The sequence below is a fragment of the Bidens hawaiensis genome, unplaced genomic scaffold, assembly GCF_021521415.1.
Source record: "Bidens hawaiensis isolate Kalapana, Puna unplaced genomic scaffold, B.hawaiensis_p1.1 tig00036331_1, whole genome shotgun sequence".
NCBI classification, from domain to species: domain Eukaryota; kingdom Viridiplantae; phylum Streptophyta; class Magnoliopsida; order Asterales; family Asteraceae; genus Bidens; species Bidens hawaiensis.
Genome location: NW_027496332.1, coordinates 68569 through 94297, shown reverse-complemented (window position 1 = coordinate 94297; position 25729 = coordinate 68569). Strand labels below are relative to the sequence as shown.

Below are 25729 nucleotides of genomic sequence, written 5' to 3'. Positions count from 1 at the left end.
TTATTTCAATACTTAACATTAACTATTTGTAATAAAATTTAATAATTCAATTCTTTTAAGCATGTGATATTATATTGAATATTTTAGAGCAAATCATAGAAATAACTATTTTACCGGGTGTATTATACATGTATTAAATGTACATAACTCAAAAATTTTCGTATCTTATGGGTCCATGTGAGATAAATTGATCCCAATTTGTGATTAATCATCCTCACTACACATATGATGCTATTCATGTTACAAAAATCAATAATATTAGTAGCCAGGAGTTACGAAATTCAATGGGTCGCATATGTACTTTTGCTTGCATTTCACTCATGTATGCCTTGTTAAAGCCCTCTTAATTCATTTTCTTCTCAAAATATGTTCGCGTGTCACTTTTTAATCGCTTATCTTCTGTTTTACGTGTGTTTATCGGCAAATAAAGGTGATACACAACACACTCATGTATGATGCGTATTCAATAATATTTGTGAATTTGTTCTTATTAATTTAGGGTTGTTGCATCTTTTTGTTTCACTCCTATTTATTGCTCAAAAATAAATACGTGACCACAAGGTGACGTATTTCACTGCGAACTACGTTTTGACATTACTATATATTTGCCACACACCTGGAAAATGGCTATTTTATGATTTTCACAAGAAAGTAACAAATTAGCTTTTTAAAAGCTCTAACCGAATCAAAGTTAAAGATACGATTTAATGTGTATAATATCATAGTATTAACTATTAACTATTAAGAATAATCATACTAGAAATTTTATCATTGTAAAAGTAAAGTTCATTGTGAGAAAAAAAAAATCTCAAGTAATTATTAATACTTTTTTTTTTTTGTTGATTTTGAACAAAACTATAATATAGCATTTAAAAAGAATACAGCTATCATAGATAGAGACAATTACTTAAAATATTACTTCACAGCATAGATGCAATCACACTGGAATACATTAAATAATATTTGGTAGCTAAATAACTACTGTTTTCTTCTACAAATGGAACATATAGAAAACATAAGACTCTGACAGTCGTCAACGTAGAGATCCATCCATCTAAGAACTTATATTTAATCTTTTTACATACTTAATAATCTTATATTATTAATAATATCATAAATAGTTTTAGTTTTAGTGTTTCTTTTTCTATATCTTCGCAAGCTATATACTTTACTCGCTCTATTATACGGTCAGAAGAGTGCCAATGTGATCAACACGTATAGAAACCAACTATAATGAACGTTACTTGCACAATTCATCAAAAGTTTTCATACGGAATCATGTTCGATGTCCATACATGTAATTATATATAAAAGTAAAATACATGTATTTTATATTTTATATGATATTTAAAAGGGTCAAGATCCACAACATATGGGGATGACCGTTTGAGATTAACTAGTGCTTAAACAATAAGAAGAATATTCCATTCATTGTGTTCTTTAAAATAGAGAAGGCAACAAAGAAATTATAACGTGCTATACATGTGTGTCATCCAATTCTATTTCTTTTTAAAAATGAGTTTTAAAATACAAATATAGTTTTTTCTTTTTCTTTTTTGTTTTTGGTCGTATTGCTATGACCAAAAGAACCTATAGCATAAGAGTATCAAATAACAAAACGATAGTCTCCCCAAATGATTGGATGTTCTTATCACACGATAAATATTGACGTAGGATAAAAAATAGGTTTAAAAAAATGTACGAGGTAGTTGTTTTTTAAAAAAAAAAAAAAAAAAAAAAACTAGCGAATTCATGATTAAAATTTGAAATGGTTGAACTAGCTATGTCAAAATAATTTTAATTATTTTTGTCTTGTCTCGGTTTTATTTAATATAGAATTTCCTTTTTTGTTTAATAACATCTAGTATTTTTATATTTTAACGTTTTAAACTCACGGTTCCATTTATATTTTGTTGTTATTTAAATACAAATTTTAGTGAAAATGAGTTTATTCAAAATAAAATTTTAATATTGCAAGACGAAGTATAATATACTTTGGATAATAAAAGAATTAGCGTTAAAAAATAAGAACAAAATAAAAAATATTTCCTTAAATACAAATGAAATTAACGTGCTAAACGTGAGAATTAAGTAGAGTAATTATATATACAAATAGAGTAATTATGTAATTACTCTATGATAATTACTCTATAGTGTAATTACATAATTAATCTACTTGTATATATAATTACTCTACTTGATTCTCACGTTTAGCACGTTAATTCCATTTGTACGTTAACCTTCCCCCATACAAATGGTTTACCTACTTGACTACTTGTCTATGCAACATTTCAACTTTCAACCACACCACAATACCTAACCCCAGTGCCCTAAAATCAAAATCATGATAGTATTAATAAGTATAGTTTTTATCACCTTTAGCCTTTAGGCCTTCAACATAAAATCCGAATATGGTATATATTAACATATTTTTATCCTTTTTTTTGGCTGAGTTGCACTTTTGTACTAGCTAGTAGGATTAGTCAAGCGATGTGGCAGGAAATCCATCAGTATTGATTCGTTATGGCACTGACATCACTATAGCAATTGAAAGAGAAGCCCAAAAAACTAGTGTCAAACCCAACAAGACATCGACACGTGTTTATTATGCGATTAAAAAGTGATTTGGTTTGTGAGTTAGATGTAGGTTGTTATAGTTTAGGTGTAAAGGCTACCATAACAATCTAAGACAAAAGAAAACCAAATATTTAGTTACATTTAAAAATCTATAGCTACGAATCATGCAAAAAAAAAAGTCACTTTGGTTGTACCCTAGTGGTAACAAGCAAAGTATTTTTTGGTGGAAAGCGATGTTCAAACCTTGACAATATAACATATAATAAGGTGTGGGTTTAGCCGTTAAAAAGATGATTTGCGCATAAAAGCATATATGCATCCATGTTTGTGAATATTATGATAAAAGTTCCATGATTTGCTGTTAGAATCCTCTTTGAAAGCACAATACCCCACTACCTCAGTACCAGGTATTTTTTATGGTTGAATGAATATTGAGCTTAAAAAAACAGCCATGTTCTATGGGGCACTAATATATGTAGTCTTTTGAAGAAGAAGCCAAACATACTTGGGTAGAAGAAGCCTCAACACATGGTTTTGCTCACCAATTATAGTCATATGGGGCCTCACTAGCACCAACTTATTTAAGAAATCACACCTCAAGAAATAAAATATTTTGTTATCTTGTCATTTGATGTATTATTAAACATAAATTAAAGTACTCAAAGCCATGTTTGAAATATGTAATCAAAGTCATGATTTATTTAGATTACTTTCTAGCAGTGTGATACAAGATTGCATTGTCGATTATTTACTCTTTCTTTACGTGTTCTCAATAAGTATGTAGTGTTGATCATCTCACTATTATTAATGTCATTTTTGTGTGATTGCACTTACTTGAGACTAAATGAGAGACCATAAATTATTTAGATTACATTCTAGCAATGCGATGCAAGATTGCATTGTCGCTTATTTACGTTTTCTTCACGTGTAGACTTTATTCTCAATTAGTGTGTATAGTGTTGGTGATTTTAGTGTTATTAATGTCATTTTGGTGTGATTGGACTTGCTTGATACTAAATGAGAGATATTATTATTCATAATAAAATTCTATACGAGTTAGGAGGTATGGTGTACACCCTCTTTCATACGTGAACATGGTCATGTATAACATGCATTAATGTAGATGCACACGCAAAATGTAGATACATAACGATGTGATTGTGCACACCATGGTTACAACGCGATCTTTCTCTGGCATAACTAACTACATGAATTAATATTGTTTTTTTTTTCTTTTTTTCAAATCTTTAACCATTCAAATAAACTTTGCCTTAAGAAATATGTCTTCATTTATTTTCTTATTATATTACTGTAACTAGGTTAAATACCCGTGTATACACGAGTCGGATAAACTATATAAACAAAAGAACAATACAATGTGAAATACTTATACTAATTTGGTATTCGATAAATGAATAGAATATGTACTACAATATTGAATAAAATAAAATTTTCATAAATAAAAAAGAAAAGAAAATTGAATGGTAAATTTTCATTAATCTCTAAAAATTTCTTCGTATACAATATTTGTAGTTATCTCTTCACTGAATATTAGAATATTGCCTCTATCTCTAGTATTAATTACGGGTGTGCAAGAAACCGAAAAATCTAAACCGAAACAAAAATTAATGGTTTGGTTGTATGTTTTTTGTAAAAACAACACTAACGGTTCGTTTTGGTTTTACATGTAAAAAAACCCGAAAAAGCAAACTGAACTGAATTCCTAAATTTTTATTTTTTTATATTTTATATTAAGCAATTTATCAGATTTTATTAAATATGTAACTCTAATATTTTTTATCAAATGTATAATAGTTTGTAATTTTACAATTATCAAAATTATTTATACATAAATTCATTATTTTTTGCCAACTTTTTATAGGTCTAAAATTTTCAAGCTCAAATGGTAAAAACCGAAAAAACCAAAACTGAATCGAAACCAAAACAAAAACTGAAACTGAATGGTTTCAAAAACTCAAAAAACCGAAGTTTTGGTTTTCGGTTTGGTTTTAGCCAAAAACCGAACCGCACCACGCACACATCCCTAAAATTAATCTAGAAAAGTGCGACATAAATCTCTAAAAGTTTTCCTTGTATATAATGTTTAAAAATTATTTAATTAACTTTTCTTACTAATAAATAACACATGATTGTTACTAAAAACAAAAATCCTTTCGTACTAATATTAATTTGATATAAGTATTTATGTTTTTAAGAATAATAGTGTTTTACAAAAAGATTGATAAAACTCATACAAATAGTTAAATAAACAATACTCAAAATTTAAATAAGGGTGTGTTCGGGATTGCTCATTTAAGTGAAAAAAAATACTTTTTTGTAAAAAAAACTTATGAATTTTTTAAAATAATTTAAAAAAAAAATGTTTGGATTAGCTTATGTGTTGGGAAAAATCAAAATAACTAAAAATGACACTCTTTTTTAAAAGGAGTGTAATGGGTTTTGAGGGTTAGATGAGTGTAATAGGTAAATCAAACCCATTAAGTTAATAAGTTACATATTCCTAACTTTTCAAAATCTCTTTATTTTGCCTTCTCCATAAGTTAAAATTCATAAGGCCTTATGGTTTGCCAAACACTTTATTAACTTTTCAAAACGTTTATAAGTTATAAGTTGATGAAAATAAGGAATCCCAAACACCCCTAAATATATTATCTTATAAAGTAATATAAACTAATACTTGTGTTTAACATTAAAAAGAATATATAATCAACACACCGGATACTAAGACTTTAAAACAATATTAATCCACAAAAATTGAAAAAGTACTTTAAAACATAAAATAAATTATCTTAAATATAAAAAGCCGCTTCACTTTTTCAAAGCAACAAAACATCTCAAACAATATGAAGTCAATATAGATTTTGAATAACAACGACCGTAAGATATTTTGGTTATATTCACATGTATTTTCATAAAAGATATTTATCTAGATTTAATGCACATGAGCATGTTGCATGGCCGAAAATGAAAATTACCGTTGTTGGATGGTTGTGCAAAACTTGTAACATTTAAGCATCAGTTTTTTTATGTGAATTAAACCAATGTTAATAAAACACATAGGATAGTAAGATTATATAAAAATTACTCCCTTCATTATGGTCAAAGTGTCTTGGTTTGAAAAACACAAAGTTTAAGGTAGATTAAATTATTGTTTTCTTTGCTTACCAAATGACAATAATGTCTTTGGAAAGTGGGTCCATCAATATTGTTTATTAATGTTAGTTGTGTGTGTTTAAGGGTAAACTTGAAAATTTGCTAATAAATTTTGAAAGTGGACATTTGTAATGAGACAAATAAAAAAGAAAATGTCGACACCTTTAATGAGACGGAAGGAGTAGTTTCCAAGCTTTTGACCATGTTACTGTAATAATTTTTTTGGAATATAATAGAAGTTATAATTATAATTGAAAAGTTAAAGATTTTACAAATCATAAATGGTTTTCAAAAATCAAAGTGTTACATGTAGTTTATAGTTTAAACTAATAATAAGAATAAGTATAAATTTAAAGCATTCACTTTTTAATTTGAAATTATAAGACTATTTGTATAAATCATTAAATTGTAAAAATCAATGGAATGTTATATTCAAATTTTAAAACAAATATTGAAAATGGAGTTCATTAAGAAACATTTCATTTTGTTAAAATTAAACATTATGAGAAAAACATGTTATAATTTTGGAGCTTTGATGTGATAGAGATAAAGAGATAAGTTATGGAATGTTTTAAATGATTTATATTAATAAAATAATTAAGAATTTAAGATGAATAGATAGGGATGCCACTTGGCAAATTATTAGATCAATTATGTGGTTGAACTATTATTTTTTGTTTATTATAATAGTATATTTTTAAAACATATGTTTATTGATATTTGAAAAGGCAATGCAAAATTAATAATTGATATGCAATGAATGAAAAAGTGATGTAAAAATGGGAATGTTTTTCCTAACAAAATGATGAAGTAGACAAGTGAGAGGCATATTGGAATGGCTTTTCTATCATCCTTCTACATCAAGGCTGAGTAGATATCCTCTTCCTTTTCACTTCCATAAAATTTTTATATTTCTTTAAATATAAATAACAAACTACTAACAATTTTTTTTTTGTCATATCTTCTTAAACTGCACATATTAAAATTATAACAAGACAAAATTTGTGTTAGTGCATGCGTGTTGCACCCAACCCCCTAACACAAATGTTAGGGAGTTAGGGCGTGAATAAAATCCGTGTTAGTGTATCCACACTTACCGTTGTCTCCCTAACATTGGTCACTTACAACCACTACGGGCACTAGTTGTCGTTGACCATCATTGTCGCTTGCCATCCACCACCAATCACCATTTATTGTCACCTACCATCGTCTACTCACGCCATTGCCACACACAATCAACTTTAATTAGATGTGTAAGACTCTAAAAGCCTACTAAATAAGCTATATGATTAAAAGTCAAGTATACACAATAGTTTAGAAAAAATAACATAAATAAACAACTTCATGACGATAAAAGTATACAATACAAAGAAAACTAGTTTGGTTTTTAAGTTCGCTAAACTGGTTGAAACAGTAAACTAACAATAAAACGTATTCACATTTCGACTCGATTTTTAAAATCAAAAATTATCTAAAACCACATAAATTTTACATGGTTATACACCATCCATATTGGAAAGAAAGTGAGAAGATCTAAAGTTTCGTTTGACCAATGAACCATCAACAACACTTTTTATCAAAAATGATTAGAATTCATAGCATTTATATCTTTTTGTCTCCAAAAAGTTATTGAAGCTATAGATGTATTGTGAGATTTATAAGAGCAAATATTTGATTTTAAAATAACATTTAATAGTATAGTTCAGTAATTTTAAATATATAATTAATGTTTTAAACTTTAATTCTAGTATAAATACAAGAGTTCTATTTAGCATTACAGCTGATTTTTTTGTATGATCCAGATTCGATTACTCGAATCCCTCATCTACTAGTTTAAAAAGTAAAGGTCATGAAATAAATTCTTGATTCAAGAAAATATCTTAAAAAGTTTCTTGCATATTCAAAAAAAGATTAACATCATATTTTAATTTTTTATTCTAACTTTTTATTCGATTTAATGCGAAGTTGTTTCAAAATTAAGATGTACAAATGACTCTTAACGTGCAAAGCCTACACAAGATCAAATATAGGTTGTGTGATTATTAACATATGTTGCATGATTTTTTACAAGTCACTTACTTTTTTGTTATGCTAACTACTTTTACATGTTGAGTAATTTTTTAACTTCTATATGTAATTTAGTTACTTATTGCGTATGTTGCGTACTAATTATCCTTCATATGTAATCACGACGCCGAAGGCCTTTGTACGCTTTTTACGTTATGCTTCATTGGTACACAAAGTTGCCGCTATATAGAATATATAACTTTTTAAAAAAGAAAAACTTAAATATACAGTTTATTCAAGTTTTTTCTACCTTCAATGTAAATTTTGTTAAAAACTATATATATCCAAAATACTCTCTTTAGCATTGTAACATAAGGTGTTTTATTTACCAAATGGCTTGTAGTAAGATTATACCAAGGAGGCAAGGTGTTAAAAAAAGACGCAAGTACTTCATTTTTTAACTTTTCTTGAACAGCTTAAATTACACAGATTAAAAAACCTTGTAAAACAACCCATTTTTACAAAAAGTTCACTACAAACCAAAAGCAACTTTGACAAAGATGAAAGTAATTACAGTACAATAATAATATCAGATCATCACAAACACACCACTAATAAAACCTTAAATTAAGCATTTCAAACATCAGCAAAATACTTCTCCTCAGCATCATAAGTAGCTTCCTTTACCCAATGATCATCCAATGTCACATCATCATCAATACTCGAGTAATCGAAATGCTGATGATCCTCGCCCGCAAGAAACTTCTGCTGCATTACATGCGTAAACTGCTCCATTCGATCCTCCATCTCATCAACCGATAAACTAGCACCCGCCACCGACCCTGACCGCTCATTTACCAAATTACCCTTATCGTTCCTGTCTTCCACGTCATCTTCTTCTTCTTCTTCCTCCTCCTCTTCTTCTTCTTCTTCTTGTTGCGGTTCATTCCCGACCCATTCCCGATCATCTACACCCAATCTCTGCTGTTCCCGCCTAATCTTATCCACTAAAACTGCTTCCTCAGCCTGCCTCAACAATGTCTCGGACCACCGTTCACCGGGCCGAGACATTTGTCGTCCGATTTGGTCTTGAAATTTGCCAACAAACTCGTGGTGCAGGTAGGGTTCTCGGTCCCTCATTGAATCCTCAGAGAAGAACTTCCCATCATACATTAATTTATCCATGAACGCACGCCTCCGGTTCTTGACCTTTGCGGATCTTGATTTCAGATCCTCGGATGTTGGATTGATCAAGGTGCGGAGATGGTTTAGATGCCAGTTGATTTCATAGTTGTCGCTTAGTGTATCAAATTCTTTAAGCTCGTCCAGTGTTAACAGTGATCCGTAGCGTTCTGGATGTGTATTTCATTATTAGCATGTATGACTACTAGAAAATATAAGAGATTTTTGATAAATAAAAAATAAAAATAAAAATAAAAAAGATTATGTATTCTTCTTCACTCATTGAAGAGTGATTATTATTATTATTACTTCTTGTGTTTGGGTTCCAATCTGCAATTCTTTTAGGAAGAATGTCAAAGTCAAACACCTCTTTTCTTTCTAACTTAATTGTAGATTAATATTGAGAGTAATGTGTATTGTGATAGAAGTGTTTAATATCTCATCCTCATGTTTTCAATTGTAAAAATCTGCGATTACACACTAATAGATATGCTACCGATTCGATTTCACCTAATCAAACCAACAAGCCAGTCCAAATCGGTCAAAATCTTTAAAGTATTTATAAACTTATCCTTATTAATCCAATCCGAATAATAAGATTGAAAAATCACATAAAATTCCAATCCGAATAATCCCTTTTAGTCGGTACCCAACTGCCTGACTAGTGCCTAGCGAGTTCTACAACACTTATTAAAGCAAAATTATCATACTAATTCTGTTGATCATATAGATGTTCCCTTTAGTAATTTGGATAAATCAAACTGCATGAGCCAGTCAAGAAAACAACAAAGATGTTGACTTGATACACTTAGAACAGTGCATAATCAAACCAATTATACAAGCCTTACATACTAAACCACAGTACCCTTTGGTGCCCATTTTTAACTTTAAATCTAAAACCTAATACTTAGCGGTTCATCGTTGAATTTCAATACTGTCGAATTTCAATACTGCCTGTGACTGAATTCAAAAGTCTAGTTGCGGAATCAGTGTCTATACTTATTTGCCATGTTATGGGTTAAAAGCTTTATAAATTTCAATATACTGCCATGAATTTCTAAAGCTTCAAATTCCTGATTTTTCAACACTCTTTTAAAACACTAAATGACATAATTTAATTGAAGTTCTATTTTAAATCTCTATGGCAAGCATCAAATTCATGCAATCTATACTCAATTGTAGACTTTAGGAAGCAAAGTAGAACAAAACGGAATTGCAATTAGTGTGATGTTTTCACAGTGGGTCAGGTTGCGTTAAAAGCTGCTTCATGCAAAATGACCAAACACAAGAAAGCGTGTCTTGGCAACCGACACATTTTATACCATTTGCATTTAAATACTTTTGGTTTCCATGCGCCTCGGGAGTCAAGAGGTCATGAGCCTCTTAATGATTACATAAAGAGACTACCTCTGAATCGGTCAAAGGTAGAGTGTGTTTGGTTACACCTCTTAATAGCTCATGGAGCCTCTAAATGGTTAAGTTAGAGTGACATGCTAAATGATTTAGAGACTACCTCTAAATCTCTTATTGATTCAGCACTAGATTGCCAAACAATCCCTTACTTTTGTTATCTAAAAAGTGAATGCAGAAATATATCCGATATCGGCATTGACGAGGCTAATAATTCAGTATATTAACAAAAATTAACCTTTTGCAACTTGCAAAACACTAACAGCTGAGAATTAAGACTTAAAACACTGATATCGGTCAGCCGATATTATTGGTACCTATATTTTACTAACAAACATATCGGTGGCGATTGCAATTAGCTAATGTAATGCACATGTCAATCATAATAAAACGATACGAAAGAAAGAAAGAAAGAAAGGTTTTAATAATAATAATAATAGAAATTGGTAGGTACCTAGGAAAAGAGGGAGGTCACGGGAGTAAAGGTCTTGAAGAATGGATTTGCGTTGTGAGGGTTCAAGAGCGGATGACTGCTGAGCCCTAGGGAAGTACAGGTTCTCCATATGTGATAACCTTTCTGTTATCGATTCCATTGATACAAACTCCGACTTGTGATTCAATCAATTGATTAAGCCGTGGAGTCGAATCGATTGGAATTGGAGTCTGTAATGTTGTTGTTGGTGGGGTCAACACCGCAATGGGTGTTGGGGAGGGTGGCGCTAATGGGTAAACTGGAGGGGAATGTTTGGGAAAACGGCTCGCGAGCATAGGCTTTATCCACAACAGGGTCAAGTTAACGAACATGGGCTTTATCTGAATCTTATCTAGCGTCTGGTTAGCAAGACGTGACACAATATTAGAGGATGAATCTAATACCAACAAAAGCCCCACAACGGATAGTCTAACGATGTGTAGTGATTTAATCAAAAATTGAAAAAAGTCACTACCGTTAAGGCAAAAGCTCTCACTAACTTTTTCATTAAAAATGTGTAATGATTTAACTAACAACACAATATTTTATAATTCTTTTTTTTATATATAAAATATGTATGGATTGAATTTGATTGGTTGGATTTGTACACCCCACACTCTTGAGCTCCTTGTTCCATTAGGCCGATGGGTATACACCAGTGGACAATCTCCACTGGTCCTAGGTGGCAGCTACATAGCACTCCTCAATCTACCGGTTTCACTAAACCCCCCGCCCCCTTCTGAAATTGGTCATGCGTGACCTGAGGCTACTGACCATGGTCAGTAGAGGAGAATGGTGAATCTTATATAAATAAAAAAAATAAAAAATGGAGAATGATGTATTTCCTTTGTTGAACTGTTGAAGGGTGATGTTGAATGATGTGGGTAAAATTGACGTGGCGCAGACGTGACGAATGATGCTGACACCCACTTGGAAGATTGCTTAAATGGTTTAAGTGTTTTAACAAATAAAAGTAGAGTGAGGTGACAAGGATGCCACGCCACTATTACTAGTCTAATGCAAAAATTTGAACGCACCTAGTCGTTTTTAACCTTTTTTAACGATTGATATCAAAACAGTTCTTTGCAAAGGTTGTTATTGAAAGTGTAATTGATTAATTGCACGCCATGAAACCCGTCATAAAAACTATAAAATGCGAGTACTTTTCAAATGACTTTGTATTTTTTTCTTTTGTTTTATATGACAACGTGCTTGCAGATATACTGATCGACTTTTTCTTATACGACCAAACAAAAAATTCAAAATTCAAGTACACGCATTCCCAACTCTTAAATCCAAGCTTAGTGGGGAAAGTTGTGGCAGCGTTTTGACCCAAAACATCGGGGAACACAGGCCCCTTTGGCGTTATGTGTGTCAAAACGGCTCCCAATGTTTTCTACAAAACGCTAGAAGAGGATAAAGGTAGACTATACTATAGGCCATACAACCAACAAATGGGATGAAAGTGGGTGGCGTTTTGGGCGTTGTCCATTACGCCTGGTCTAAGTTTCAAAGGTGTTCTAAAAGTCCATTTTGAAGAACACTATGGGTTGATAGTTTTGGAAATTAAATGTGATGAAAGACGAATTGCAGGCATTCTTCGATCCATAGTTGGAATTTTACAGAGATATATATGATATTTATTAACTTTGAGGTATATAAATGAAATAAATCTTATAATTAAAATCATATCCACATCTAGCAAGTAAAAATCACACAATTATATGAACCAAAATGTAAACAATTCAATGAGAAGTCATATACTAGCAGAAACCGCAGAAACAAATATTAGATTCACAGTTACAAGTACATTAAAAATGTCGGATATTCAAATCTCCATAAGCCGTTAATCTACATGTGTCTATCAATCCTGCTAAAAAATCGACATGCCCAGAACTCGAAAAAGCCATTTTTTGGCTTCAAGGCATTCTTCGATCCATTGTTATTTCCCCCTAATGATATACGACAAAAGAGTTGCATACGACTCAAAACAAAATCCTTAATTTAGGTAAACACTTTTTACATTGTCAAACCGTAACTTGAAGATCGTGCATTAAAAGTTGTACGTTGCTCCTATTTGTCCATGAACAAAATTATAAATTTAAAACTCACAGTTGCAGAACGTGATCGGTTATTTCTTGTGGGCAAGAATTTGCCTGTAAAAGCTCCAAACGAGTGAACGGTGCAGCGAACTGCAATATATAGTCTTCATCTGCAATACCAAATAATAGGTTAAAAAAGCTTATGAAAAAAATAATAAGAATAAAATTATAAAATATAACGAGATCTTACTCTCTTTAACGGTTCCATAAAGCCAACATAAAACCTCATCAGCAAAAGCTAAGCAAACTCCTCCCTGTTTATTGATATTAAAATTAATGTTGTAAAAGTTGGTCTACAACGCCGAGTACTCCCTGAGTAATCGCTACAAGGTATGACGCAGAGGAGAGTTTCTATAACTACGCCTAGTTACTAAGAATCGATCGAAGGTGATCAACCTCAGCCAGAATCACATCTAGTCGGTCAACTTGAGCCGATTTTGACTTAAAAAATAAAGCATAATTCATATTTCTATAATATTAAAAAAAGAATATCAGTTTTTTTAACTAACAATTAAATAATTTTAAAATAATTTAGTATTTATAAATGCATTTATCTTATTTATATTGATATTTACTTATTTTGTTATAAATATTAGCAAAACGTATGATATTTGACATATATATAGTATCCGAAGGTTAATTTTATTTAGCAAACTCCGAGTACACCCAACTCCCCAGTCGACCGCCTAGGTTCTGCCTAGCGACTTTTACAACCTTGATTAAAATCATTACATAAATTTAGCCTATATAACCACAAAACACGGGCCTAGGCTCGGGACAAAAAAGCCCAACCCTTGAGTTTAATAGGCCTGATTAGGGACCACTTTGAAATAACTGGGCATTTGGCCCTAGAACAGACCAGACTAATTGGGCTTTCAAGCCTATAGCCAGTCTTAGGCCCGGGCCCGTTTATGCACATCTAGATGCAGAGGTGGAGGCCTGGAGGGTATATAACTATATATCAGTAAATGCATACCTGCCAGTAATTTTTCATTTTTACTCTGTGAGTTATATCTTTGGTTCTTAATCTCTCGGTACGCACAAGCCGGCCAGCATCATCCCTACACGACAATAAAAGCTTTTAGCAACTATTTTAAAAATGCATAACCATTCAAATCTCGCATGAAATAGTCAAATCGTGAAACACACTTGCAGAAAATTTAAGCTAAATATAGTTTTATATAAGCATAATGTATACCTGTATCCAATGACGATATAAGGAACGCCAGCAAGAAAAGACTGAATCTGTAATGCAATAAATCGATTGCATTGTACAAGTATTAGCAGACCATTAATAACAAATGATTGCGTGAAACATATATTAGAAAAATGAAAATACCCAAAACTTAAGCAACTTCTCCCTCTCAAATGTTTCCTTGTTGTGATAATCCAACTGCAAAAAGGTCAACATATTCACAAAATTTCAGCTTATGGTACAAATTTGATATTTTGCTGCATCCATATCAAACAATACAATTAAATATATGATGTACCTCACGACTTGTTTTTAATTCCACATAAAACCTCCTTCCGTCATCAGTGGAATCACAGCAGTCCATTTCAGCGCCCATTAATATACGATGTGCACCTAATTTAGTTTTAATTACGGCACAATATTCAACATTAGCATCCACATGATGTATCCCTTCTCCATCGTCTCTTCTTGGATCTTCGGTAGCAAGTGTCTCAAAACAATATCCCCAATAACTCCTAAATTCAGTATCAAATTAACGCCCATATAACTAAGCATAAAAATATGAACTTAAAGCATCTATATAATAAAAAGGCACAAAAAAGAATAGATTTTGAATAGTACATTCGACGATCGCGGTCGCTTCTTGGTCTTTCGGGTAATTTATGTACATCAAGATACACAACGCCTTTTTTTTTATGCACACCCATTTCCCAAGGTTCGTTCCTCAAATAAGCAGTAGCCATAATCTGCCATTAAACGAAGTGATAAATAAAGTCATAAGACCATTTTATATTTATCTAAATGCTCACAATATTAGCTTTTTTTTAAAAAAAATTAGGTTTATAAAACTCTCTAAGCCAAAAATATATATATACATATATGTTAATACAAGAAGTTACCTTATTGAGATTGTTTCTGTAAGTCTGTAATAAAAAACAAAGTAATTAGCTTAAGAGTCTGAAGCATAATGTGAAGCAGATAAAAGAGAAAAAAAAACTCACCACAAAGTGCATATTCTGTAAGGGGATATTTTTGTTTCGTATGCAAGATAGAAGATCACCAAAGCCCTGAGAACCCAAATCTGGTACAAAAGTATCAAATTATTAAAATAGATTATTTTGTGTAAAAAAGTCTGTTTTTTATATACTTATTTACGGTTACAAAGATAAAATGTACCTTTCTTCTCAATAAAGGTATCAAAACCTTGGTTCAAATCCGCCCCAATATCTTCTGTAATAAGTCGCTTGAAAAGCCGCTGATAAAGTAGAAAAACATATAAAGTGCTTGAATAGATGATTGAAATTAATAATACGTAAAGAGTAACAAAATGACAAAAAAATGCTCACCAAACTACTATCATCAAAGTATACTTCTCCGCCTTCCAAACGACTATAGCAAGCAAGTTCAGATGGCTAAATGTCACCATCCAAAAACAAAGTTAAACGTGTTCATACAAAACAGATATTTAAACTTTAAACACGATATGAAGCAAAAAAGTCAAAAAATGTGGGCAATATGTTACTTAAATTATGCAGCTATTGTCTCTATCGGTGATTATGATGCTAATAGCTAATAATAGATAAAAGGTGAATACTTTAATCAGTCATCACAGTTCATGTAAACTATCAAAAGAAAGATTTTACCTCTTGAAATGCTATGCACTTTCTTGATAATGTTTCTTCACTCTTTGAAAACTTAAGTTCAGAAACAAACCGCTCATCATTACGAGGAGCATAAAACTTTGACCCATAACCGTAATTCTGCCTCTGTGGCATCGGCCCAGGCCTAGGAAGAATGCCAGCTCCACCTCTCTCGTTTTGCCAACGCCCACGCCCGCCAAAACCACCCCTTCCCGGGTTATTGTTTGTGTTCCGTGGTGGCGGTTGAGGCAAAACTGTAAATTCAAACAATTTCAAAAGAAAAAATCAAACAAACTGGGATATACATATATCAAGTATGATATGTACATATAAATGCAGCATACAACAAATCACTAGATAATACACCTGATATAGTATTAGGCCAAAACACAAACTTTAATTTTATAACAGCATTGCAATTTGCAACAACAATTCAGTTCAAGTATCATTAAAATCAAAGTTTTTTGTTTGTGTTTGGTGATGGTGGTTAGGGCAAAACTGTAAATTCGAATAATTTCGAAAATAGACAAGGCATACTAATATATAAATGCAGCATATAACAAACAACTACATGATACACCTGAACTAACATTAGGTCAAATAGCAAGAAATCCAATGTTTTTATGTGTAATTGCTTACAGTTGAAGCTAATATTATTCCATTATCAGATGCTATAAAAAAATCAAAACTTTAATTAAAAAAATATGAAAAAAATGAAAAAAAGGGGGAATTAATTAGAATTACCAGGAACAGGAAAAGGGCTAGAAATTAAGGTTTTAACATACTCTTCATTATCAGACCCAAAAATATCTTTATGATTTATACAAAAAACTGGAATATTAATATATCATATATGATATATACAAAAAAATGTAGCATACAACAAACCACTAAATGATGCACCTAAAATAATATTAAAGCAAAATACATTGCAAGAAAATCACTGTTTTTTGTTTAACTGCTTACAGCTCAAGCTAATATTTTTCTCTTGTTTATATGCTACAAAACTTTAACCCGAACTGAACCAAAACCCGAAAAACACCCCTGATATTAGGTCAGCATTCCAACAGCAATTCAGTTCATATATCAAGAAAATCAATGTTTTTTTCATTAAAATGCTTACAACTCAAGCTAATTTTATTTCATCTTTAAATGATATAAAAATCAAAACTTTAAGTTAAAAGATTTTACTGGGTATAACTTTTGTTGCAAATGCTATAAAAATCAAAACTTTAATGAAAAACTATATGAAAAAAAAATTACAAGAAACAGAAGAAGGGCTAGAAATTATATTTTTAACATATAGCCCGATTAACCCAAGTCCCAACCCAAAATAACCCAACCCGGGGAAACCGAAACACCAAGAACACCCCTAATATTATGTCAGCATTCCAACAACAGTTCAATTCAAGCTAATACTAATATGAAATCTATAAATGCTATAAAAATCAAAACTTTAATAAAAAAATATGAAAAAAGAGAGAATTAAAGAAATTATTGCCAAGAAAATCTATGTTTTTTTATTAAAATGCTTACAATTCAAGCTAATACTAATATTAATTCATCTTTAAATGCTATAAAAATCAAAACTTTAATAATAATAATAATAATAAAAAGAATTACCAGGAACAGGAAAAGGGCTAAAAATAGGGGTTTTAAGATACTCTTCATTATCATCCCCAAACAAGTCTTTATCTTCTTCCACAATATTATAATCATCATCTTCAACATACCCAGATACATCATTAATATTAATATTACTATTATACCCACTTGACCTAACTTCACCATTATCATCTTCATCTTCTTCTTCTTCTTCCTCTTCACCGTGGGCCCCACTGTTATCACTGCCGCTACCACTGGTCCGATTGGACGATGACCCAGATGAGGATGATGACGTGGAGGATGACGTGGATTGCTGGCTGCTGTTGTTGTTTTTGTGGGTGGTGGTGTGGTCTTGGTTTTCGAATTCTAAGTCGCCGAATAAATCGACTTCTTGCTCTGAGTAATCCATTGAGAGGTTAAATTAAATTAAATTGATTCAAGGGTTTTGTGTTTGTGTGTTTGATGGATGGATGGATGGATGGATGGATGGATGGATCTTTGGTGGGTTTTGTTTTGTTTGTGTGTTTATTAATTTGGGGGTGATTTTGATATTGGTTTTTGAAAAGTGTGATGGCACGTGATGCTCACGTGACTAGTCTTTGGGCTTGTGTTGGAGGCCTAATTGTTGACCGGTTGGTTTGTTATGTATTGGAAGTTGCTTCGGAATTGTAAAGTTGCTTATAGATGGTGTTCGGTAGTAAAGGGTTTGTATTAAATTTGTTATTCGGTAGTAAACTGAAGGTCTGTAGCAACCTTTTTCTTCGTTGACAAAAATGTTGGTCGAAACCAACTAAAGTAGCGGTAGCGAAAGATGATTAGTGGAAGTTGCTTGAATTTAATGATCGGTGTGAGGTATGAACTTTGACTTTGGCATAAAAAAATTGTCTTCGGTGGTAAATGAGGATTTGTGTGTGTATCGACTTTGTGGAATTAGAACTGAAGGTTTGTAACAACTTTGTTCCTCGATAGCAAAACTAAATAAAGTAAAGGTAACAAAAGATGATTACAGTTGACCGTTATTGCCAAATGTTGTGTCTTTTCATGGAGTGTTGTGACATTACACCAATTAAACACATATATAAAGGATTTCTGTTCAGATTTGAGATGTCGAGTTGATATAAATTATGGTAAGATTTTTAGAGAGATTTCCGTACTCGTTCTGGAAACCTTTGTCTTATCTGATTAAAGATTTGGAGTACCACTAAAATAACATATAACATTAATCTGAAAGTGATTACACAATTCCAAGGTTATCCATGAAAACTTAAAACCGAAAGCACAAGGTCACACCTTCAAACCAAACATGTAATGCTCATGTGTCATGATATAACTTTATTCACTTATATTTCATGCTAGTCTTGTTATTTTAAAAAATTGTTTTATATAATGAGTTTAGACACATTGTTGACTCAATAGTGCATCCAAATTTGTGTTTTAATTCATTTTTATTATGAGTTTTGATACAATGTTGATTTCAACATTGTGTCAATTTTTTAGATTCATTGTTGTACAAAATTTTATCTACGCAAATACCCTCCCTTGTTATATTAGCGTGTCTAATTCATCACATGGGAGATCGAAGAGAACGAAACGCACGTAATGGTCCAACTTTGCAGTGTTACCAGTTTGTAACCGTTGCGTCCAAAATCCTTCTACCACACGTCCACACTCAAAAGAAATTTACCTTTTACAATAACTAGCATAACCAATTTCGAGTACTAGACGAAATAAGCACATGTATATCAGTATATGGTTTAATCATAAATTATACTTTTAACATGATATATATGATCCAACTCCATTTACATAAAATTGTTTCTTCGATCAATCACAACATAACATCTAAACAGATCGAAATCATATCAAACCAACATATTCTAAAACATCGATCATGATTTGTCAATAAAAATAAAAAGAAAAAAAATATCATTATGCTCATCATAAATCCTAATGTTGCTGCTCCTCATGAAAGCCAAACCAAAACTGGGCTTAACATAAGAAGACAAAACAATTCTATTCAATCTGAAACACATCAACCGGTTAAGAAAACATAGCCAACCAACAAAACACTATTTCACAATCCATTCTTATCATGTAGCAATCTCTTCAACTTCGGAATTGAACACAAAACTTGGGAAGGTTGTTGTAATGTCCCTGCATTTAGCAACACATTCTTCATTAATATATAAACACATGGAGGTATGGCTATATAAGACGGTTATATACCCGCATAACTGTTTTGTCTCTCTTTCTCTCCTAAATCTAGTCAACAATCATAATATTATTCGATATAATAAATCTAGTCAATATCATTATGCTCATCATAAATCCTAATGTTGCTGCTCCTCATGAAAGCCAAACCAAAACTGGGCTTAACATAAGAAGACAAAACAATTCTATTCAATCTGAAACACATCAACCGGTTAAGAAAACATAGCCAACCAACAAAACACTATTTCACAATCCATTCTTATCATGTAGCAATCTCTTCAACTTCGGAATTGAACACAAAACTTGGGAAGGTTGTTGTAATGTCCCTGCATTTAGCAACACATTCTTCATTAATATATAAACACATGGAGGTATGGCTATATAAGACGGTTATATACCCGCATAACTGTTTTGTCTCTCTTTCTCTCCTAAATCTAGTCAACAATCATAATATTATTCGATATAATAATTACCTTAGATACGGAAGAGTCATTATCTTGAGCAAGGAAGGGTTATGGGTGACAAAATTGTGCCACTCTGATTTGTCTATCTTCCCGTCTTGGTCTACATCTGCTTCTGAAAACGTCTGTTCAAACAAAAACGGGATTTCAAATCATGTTTCTGTAATAAGGTTAGTTGTTCAAATCTAGTTATGTATGATACATATTAGGCGTCCGAAAATTGTACTTGACGACTTGATGTGCTTATATAACCTTATTATAGGTTCGCTTTCTAGCAAAATAATAACATTTCCAAAAATATATGTACTGACGAGTAATAATTATCACTCGCTTAAAAAGCATTCAATAAGTGGCAAAAAAGAATATTGTGTGAATCTCACAAAAGGCAAAAGTAAGATTACCTTATCAAGTATTACTTCAATGGTTTCATCCGCTAGCTTCAGCTCAGACTCGCATAAAAGTGCGATTAACATTTGCTTAACCTGCAAAATGTATGCATAATAAAGATGTTACGAGGAATAACAATAAATTAATACACAATATTTACATAGTTATTTGCTACAGTTTTTAGTTAATGTTTTCATTGAAAAAAATGGAAGTAACTTCTGATAAACATACCTCGTGACGCTCTATGAATCCAGTTCCATCCATATCATAAAGCTTGAAACAAACTGAAACACAACATGAAATTATATTATAAGCAATAATAAGATCATATTCATGGGCCCTTATGTAATTTCAGTATGACTACCGTGTTGAACTTACAGCTGATTTTGTCTTCTTGAGGAGCATTAGGATGGAAAACATTAAGTGCTCTAACAAAGTCACCGAAATCAATAACCCCCTTATGCTTTACATCGAAAAGATCAAATATCTGCACATGAAAGTTTTGAAAGTTTAGGAAATGTACAACATGAAAGCACTGTTCTTTTCAATCAGATTATATATTAGATCCTGAATCCAAGTTGGTGCTATTATATTTTAAAAAGAAAAAAAAGTGAACTCTATAAACACAACATATGTGGAATCTCATAGGGTGCATTTATTCGTTTTCACCTATAGCACCTAAACTTAGATGCTCCTTTACAAGAGAGCATAAAATTTTTTCTCGAACTTATTTTTATAAACGATTATATACAAAAAGGAAACGTAAGGCATTTAGTTATGATTATGCACTAGAAAAAGAATATTTCAAAAAGGTAAGGTATTTTAGTTTATCATGACTACGTACCAGAAAAAAGATTAGCTTGGAAAATAAACGTTTGTTAGTTATTAATCATTCTCATTATTTGTATGTGATTTCCATGGTGGGAAGAAATGATGTGGTTATAGGTCATCAGGCATGTGCACTTGATGTGAAAAGAGTTGCAGATGAAACTCACAAAGTGAAGAATATATGGTATAAGTATTAACTAATTAATGAGCTGAAAATTAAGTACTTTGATTAATTTGAACCAAATTAAAGGCTGTGAATGAAAATCGGAAACCGAATCTGTCTGAATTCATACCCACAATAAGTATCTAACTTAAATAATAGTTGTAGCGGTATCCAAATATATCCAATAATATAATATTTGGCATAAAGTAGCTTGAAAGTAATATTAATGACAAAGCTAAAAGCATAAACATGCATATTCAATCATTGAAAGTGCGTTTTTGGTAATCAAACAAAAAGTATCGGTCTTCCTTAATTGTGCTCTTTATGACTAAAAAAATACATTATTTATAATTCTATCAACATAGTAGACAAATAAAATGCATATATCGTCATATCAGGAAAATAGTTTTGAATGATGAAATGTGGTTAACACTTACACATGCAAGTAAAAATCTTAACAAGTAAAACGTTTGATATTTTATCTTCAAATTCACCAAATAGTTTTCACTCAATTAAAGGGACTCTTACCTAATTATTGTTATGAGGAGGATATTACGTAATTACGTAACAAAAAACAAGTAAATAAGTGCTCCAAAGATGCGATAACAGACAAGTATTAATGAAAAATTGAAAGTTATCAGATTACATGACAGAAAATGAAAGAAGGGAGCAACATACCCTGTTCGCAAAAAGATTCTCTTTCTTTCTGTTTTTGAACAAAGCTAGTTGGAATTCTTCCTGTTAAAGGTAAAGACATTAAAAGAATAGTATTGTCACCTAACATATTGACCACATAATTTGTTTTACAAATAGAGAGAAACAAAATAATAACGAGCACATGGAATACCTTATTAATTAATCCATCATCGATTACAGAACTGCTTATGCTCTTAAAAAGCTCAAATAGAGCTTCAACTTCACTGACACTAACTGAGATACAAAAGACGATTACGAATGCTAACATTAGGAAAATTTATTCCATAGACCATAGGTGGATAGAATTATGCAAAAATAAAAGCATGATAAATGAAAAAGATAATCATCTTACAGGCTGTTTGAGAAGCAAGAACAATCGGATTCTCGTGCCCAGGAACTGGTTTTCTTACAGTAGAATTAAAGCAGCCCATTTAGAGACAATCACAAAGGGCATTACAGGACCAGAATCGTCAAAACCATCACAAACTTAGCTGCCACAATTGTAAACACAAACCAGTCGGTTAATCAATATATATATATATACAGATAAAACTACCAGTTTCACACTTTCACCCCTTAATTAACATAATGGGAGCTAAAATAGAAGTATATCAAAGTTACATATGTAGAAGATATGTGAAGCTCGGGCTAGAACTCATTTACTTAATGAGCCATTGAGCCTCAATAAAAGTTCGAGCTCGGGCTTAGTTTGTTTAAACGTGGCGAGATTCGAGCTTTTAACAAGCCAATCTCAAATAGTTCACAAGCAGCTTGGCCGTTTACATCTCTAATTTCATGGAATCATGTCAAAAAGGAACAAACTGAAAAACTAACATGTTAACCATGTTGTTAGTCTTAAATTACATATCATACACCTCCAATCTATCCATGAGCTTCTCAAACCTAACAATCTATACTAATTTAGGTATATACACATAGGCTAATAGTTAACATCCTTTCCATATCTTGCCAAACATAAACCCTACATATGATCAGTACTTTGTAACCTCGTTATACAAACTATAATCCTTCATGTTCCAACACAAGCTTACTATTACACAACAATCAAATCCCTAGATCTAAGAAGTAAGAAACCCTAACAGCTTCATAAATCAACATCTGAGCACAAAATTACACACACACAATTCAATGTAACAGATCGTCAGTAACAATAATCGAATGCAAATCCTGCTATAAACAATCAATTTTGTTCTGTTGAAGATCAAATTCACTTCGAAATCAAGTAATCACGACAATTCCCCAACTACACACGAGAATCAATTATATACGGGTTCTAAACTAAACAGCCTACACTAATTTAAGTATAACCATATGCTAATTGCCTAATTGCATGATCAGCATTTTGTAACCTCATTATACAAACTATATAATCATCCAAAATCCAACAGTTGACTTCCTTTTACACAATAAGCAAAACAAAACCCTAGATCTTCAAAAATAAACATCTGAGCACCAAATAACACCAAAACACACACAATTCCAAGTAACAGACCAAATTCACTTCCGAATCGAACACAAATCCTGCTATAAACAATCAATTTCACTTCCAGATCAAGTAATCACAACAACTCCATAGCTAAACATAATAATCACCTGCATACAGCTTTCAATTTCAATTACACAAACAATTCACAGTAACAGATCAAATTAACTTCCGAATCGAACACAAATCCTGCTATAAACAATCAATTTCACTCCTAAATCACCTAATCACAACAATTCACCAACAAACATCAAAATCAACTCTATACTACTTTCAATTACACAAGCAATTCAAAGTAACATGAACAAAAATCCTGCTATAAACAATCAACTTCACTTCCGGATCAACTAATCACATCAATTCACCAACAAAACATCAAAATACCTGTATACTGCTTTCAATTTCAATTACACAAGCAATTTAAAGTAATAGGAACACAAATCCTTCTATAAACAATCAATTTCACTTCAAAGTCAACTAATCACAACAATTCCATAGCTAAACCTAAAAATACCTGCATACTGCTTGTAATTTCAATTACATAAAATCACAAGCAATTCAAAGTAACAGGAACACAAATCCTGCTATAAAAAATCAATTTCACTTCCGAATCACTTAATCACAGCAATATCATAGCTAAACATCAAAATCAACTCTGTAGTGTTTCCAATTTCAATTAAACTTAATAATAATCAAAAGAATGCATACCGAGTGATTGTACAGATGCGGTGAGATGTGAATAAGTGAATTAAGGTTTCGATTGAGAAATTAGGGCACCGATGTTACGAGACCACACAATGCGAAGAATTGAGAATTGATGAGATGACTTGAAGGTAGCACACGGTTTGTATTTATATGGATGGATAAAGGGGTTTTATTATTATTATTATTAAATAGCTTTAGGGTTTGATTTGGGTGTTCCCTAGTTTACCATACTGTCGGCGGCCGACAAAAAGCAGAATTATGTAACGTAACACACAGTGAGACGAAAACTCACGTGAATTCAGAATTCGAACTAACAACCTCGCAAAGCCTAATTCAAATTCTTAATTGTCAATATTTATGTACAGTAATACAAGTGGAAATCGAACTTGTATCGATTATTATTATTATTATTATTGTTGTTATTATTATTATGATTAACACAGCGGTCACGGAAGAAGCACGTGATGTTGAAAAACGGTAGTGATGAGTCTTGGAATGGAATATACCTTTGATCACATTTGACGTAAATGTCCATGCTTTGAAATTTGAGTTATTACTAAACAAGACTTATCTTTTTATTTTATTCTTTTCAAATGGTTTTCTAGAAATAGATTCAAAAGGTTAAAATAAAAAAATAGTAATAATAAAATAAAAAGAACAGTTTTATACGAGTAATTTTCGTGAGCTAACTTTGTTGGATTATAGTCGAGCGGGTAAGCTAGACTGTTTTTGGCTATATAGGCGGCCTAACTAGTCTGGTCAGTTTGATCTGACGTTATTCAAGACTATAGTTAGTGGTTTATCATAAAAAATTTTTAAAAAAATTAATATTAATTCGTAAACATTTGAAGCATGTGCCTTTTGTTTGTTGGAAATGCCATTTTGGATTGATAATAATAATAATAATAATAATAATATTAAACAAGAATTGTGATCATAACACACTTTAAAGCGGTAATTTGACCTAGAGATTGGCTAGGGTTGCATGATATTTATGTTCGTATAATTGGAGTCAGGTCGAATTTTAAGACAAAATAATCAAAGCAAACCATAGATAATTTGTCATTTGTTAGTATAGATAAGAAAACGAAAGATCAAGTTACCACGTTAGGTTGGTTTTTGGTGATTTTAAGTGAAAATATTTTTGTTTATCTAAATAAGAAAACGGTAAAGTGTGGTTTGCGAGGAAACTATTGCCACCTTGGATAGACGTCTGTCATTTAAGTTTTAAGACACTGCATTCTCAAACATATTAAGCCCGATATGAAATCCATTCTGTGTTCTATAAATTTCATTTGCATAAATTGATTGGTAACACTAAGATCACGAACAGTGTCTTCAATATTCTATGTGCGTCCATGGTTTAACAACCCCCCCCCCCCCCCCCTAAACACATTGTTCAATACTTGG

The 25729-nt window shown here is 31.6% G+C and overlaps 3 protein-coding genes across 3 annotated transcripts; all 3 read right to left on the bottom strand.

Moving 5' to 3' along the window:
* Positions 1-8286: 8286 nt before the first annotated feature.
* On the bottom strand, positions 8287-10945 carry LOC143588346 (uncharacterized). The gene is made up of 2 exons (XM_077069373.1): positions 10805-10945; positions 8287-9110 (listed from the first exon to the last, which is right to left on the bottom strand). Exons 1-2 carry the CDS (start codon positions 10941-10943, stop codon positions 8395-8397), a joined length of 855 nt encoding a protein of 284 aa, XP_076925488.1. The 5' UTR covers positions 10944-10945; the 3' UTR covers positions 8287-8394.
* Positions 10946-12559: 1614 nt separating this feature from the next.
* On the bottom strand, positions 12560-17811 carry LOC143588338 (NAD-capped RNA hydrolase DXO1-like). Its single transcript, XM_077069369.1, has 13 exons — positions 17383-17811; positions 15763-16013; positions 15466-15531; positions 15296-15374; positions 15121-15200; positions 15019-15042; positions 14741-14865; positions 14418-14634; positions 14264-14317; positions 14123-14169; positions 13901-13985; positions 13115-13178; positions 12560-13034 (listed from the first exon to the last, which is right to left on the bottom strand). The coding sequence occupies exons 1-13, from the start codon at positions 17771-17773 to the stop codon at positions 12931-12933; spliced, it is 1587 nt and encodes a 528-aa protein (XP_076925484.1). The 5' UTR covers positions 17774-17811; the 3' UTR covers positions 12560-12930.
* Positions 17812-19682: 1871 nt separating this feature from the next.
* On the bottom strand, positions 19683-24447 carry LOC143588340 (calcineurin B-like protein 9). The gene is made up of 9 exons (XM_077069370.1): positions 24323-24447; positions 22463-22601; positions 22262-22344; positions 22093-22152; positions 20802-20910; positions 20655-20707; positions 20438-20518; positions 20049-20161; positions 19683-19901 (listed from the first exon to the last, which is right to left on the bottom strand). Exons 2-9 carry the CDS (start codon positions 22539-22541, stop codon positions 19838-19840), a joined length of 642 nt encoding a protein of 213 aa, XP_076925485.1. The 5' UTR covers positions 22542-22601; positions 24323-24447; the 3' UTR covers positions 19683-19837.
* Between the last annotated feature and the right edge of the window lie 1282 nt (positions 24448-25729).